General features: G+C 32.3%; 1 protein-coding gene across 1 annotated transcript in view; it reads left to right on the top strand.

Moving 5' to 3' along the window:
- Positions 1-1541: 1541 nt before the first annotated feature.
- The window catches only part of LOC125028259 (microfibril-associated glycoprotein 4-like), a 12240-nt gene continuing 11281 nt past the window's right edge, over positions 1542-2500 (top strand). Inside the window, exon 1 of the mRNA XM_047617688.1 lies at positions 1542-1950. Within this exon, the coding sequence (XP_047473644.1) occupies positions 1686-1950 (265 nt within the window). The 5' untranslated portion in view covers positions 1542-1685. The remainder of the gene's footprint in view (positions 1951-2500) is intronic.

Here is a 2500-nt window from a genome sequence, read left to right as displayed (position 1 = left end):
AGACATATAGACACACACACATCTATATATATATATATTTATATATACATACATATATACATACACACATGTGCACATATATGTACACACACACACACACACACACACACACACACACACACACACACACACACACACACACACACATATATATATATATATATTTATATATATATATATATATATATATATATATATATATGTGTGTGTGTATACACACACACATGTATGTATATATATATATATATATATATATATATATATATATATATATTTATACATGTATACACTCATACATATATATATATATATATATATATATATATATATATACACATACACACATACATACATATATTGTATATATTATTTACAAATTGATTATTATAATCATGATGGTTATTATTGTTATTATTAATACTATTATTATTGTTGTTGCTGTTTTATTGTTATTAATATAATAGTAATAATAATAATTATTATTATTTTATTAGCATTATCATCATTATTATTTTATCATTACCATAATCATCATTATTACTATTACTTTTGTTATTATCATTACCATTATAAAGATTATTATTATTACTATTATCATTATTATTGTTATTATTACTATTATTACTACTATCATTATCAATTTCCTTATTATAATTATCATCATCATTATTTTTATTACTTTACTATTATATTATCGTAGTTATTGTTATTAACATTATTCTGATTATTGTTATTTTTCATCATCATTACTGTTATCATCATCATATTTCTATTATTACTGCTATAATGATGATCATAATTATTATAATAATATTCATTATCATTACTATTATTGTTATTATAATTATTATAATAATGATAACAATAATAATAATAATGATTTTTATTAGTATTATCAATATTTCATTTTCATTATTGTTATTATTATGATGATTATTCATTGTTATTGTTACCATTAGCAGAATAATAATGATAATAATAATGATTTTATTTATTGTTATTTTTATCACCATTATCACTGCTATTATTATTACTGTTACTAACATTATTGTTATTTTTATTATCATCACTATTGTTATTATATTTACTGATATTATTATCATTATTATCTATTTTATTATCATGATCATCATCACTGTTCATATTGTTGTTGTTGGTGGTGTTATTAATATCACCATTATTATTATTATTATCATCATTATTACTAGTAGTATTATAAGCATTAACGCCTTTCCGAAAACAGTGCATAGCTCGTCTGTCTGCCAGCGCGCTTGGCCCAGACGGCAGGCAGCCTCGACTTGTGCTGGATGAAAGGGTCTCCTAAGCCACTATTCCCTTGAGGCCCATCAAGGTCATGTCATGCCACCATCGCCCTAATGCTAGAGGTCCATACGATCTATCACATCATGTGTCCACAGATACTGCATAATTCGTCCTAATATACAAGATGCATAAAGACGAGAATAACAGCGGACAGCGTTCCAAAATAACTATGCAGGAACCCTAGTGAGGGCGGCCGTTGTGAGGGGGCCGAGGTCTTGTCTCCCCTGCCTTCCTCACTTCCTCGGTGAGTGGCCGTGGTCGTGTGCACTGGTCGTCCACTACAGCCCTTCCTTCTTGTTATGGTCATTTCATCTTTGAGCAGGACTTTATGAAGTAATTATTCTGTGATTCAAGAGGCGATCATGTTTCACTGGTTACTTGGTCTGTCAATCCTGTACGTGTCCCTGTGTGTTGGTCTGGGTGTAGGACCTCGCTTGCGGGATGACCGGTGGGAAGAGGCGCCTCCCACGACAAACTATGAATCAGGCGATTCTGACGAAGAGACGTGGCCCTTGCATAAGGAGGAGGGCAAGGGTACCGATCCTGCGTCAAGTGTGAGAGCAGACGTGGCGTTGCTGGAAGAACTGAGGACCATCACGGAACTGATCCTCCGTAACCAGAGGGAAGGTGAGTTCGTAATGTACAGGTTTGTACATTATTACACTGAAAGACGGGTTTAACCTTGCCAATGCCTTCTTTTCGGTGTTCTGTTAAGTATCTTATTTCAAACATTAGTGTAAATATGTGACCAATTATATTTTGACTTAAGAGTAATGAACAAAGCGTCTCAGAAAGCAAGGGCGGAAATGTGCATGAGAATTGACCGCTATTAGTCTCTAATTGACGTAAGCCATAAGGGCAACAACATGCTGGTGTTGTCATGGTGCCTTTATCACAACTGCCTTATAAACAAACATGATAAGCCTAAAGGACGTGTGCGCAGTCTGGCTGTTTTAAGATTCATGCGACATCAACGCGAGATTAGATAACAGAGCAACAAATACAGATAAAGAGATACAAGCAAATAGAGAGAGAGAGGAGATGACAGAAGAGAAAGGAAAATGGATGTAAGTGATAAGAGAAAATAGGAAGAAATTAAGGAAAGTCATACGTATTATTCCCTTAACTAATCACCCCAACTCCCTGTGATTTCCTTGTGAGTCGTTATATAGCTTTA

This window comes from Penaeus chinensis, chromosome 8 (assembly GCF_019202785.1).
Source record: "Penaeus chinensis breed Huanghai No. 1 chromosome 8, ASM1920278v2, whole genome shotgun sequence".
Taxonomy (NCBI): Eukaryota; Metazoa; Arthropoda; class Malacostraca; order Decapoda; family Penaeidae; genus Penaeus; species Penaeus chinensis.
Note: the sequence above shows the minus strand (reverse complement) of the source record. Positions and strands in the feature narration are given on the sequence as shown.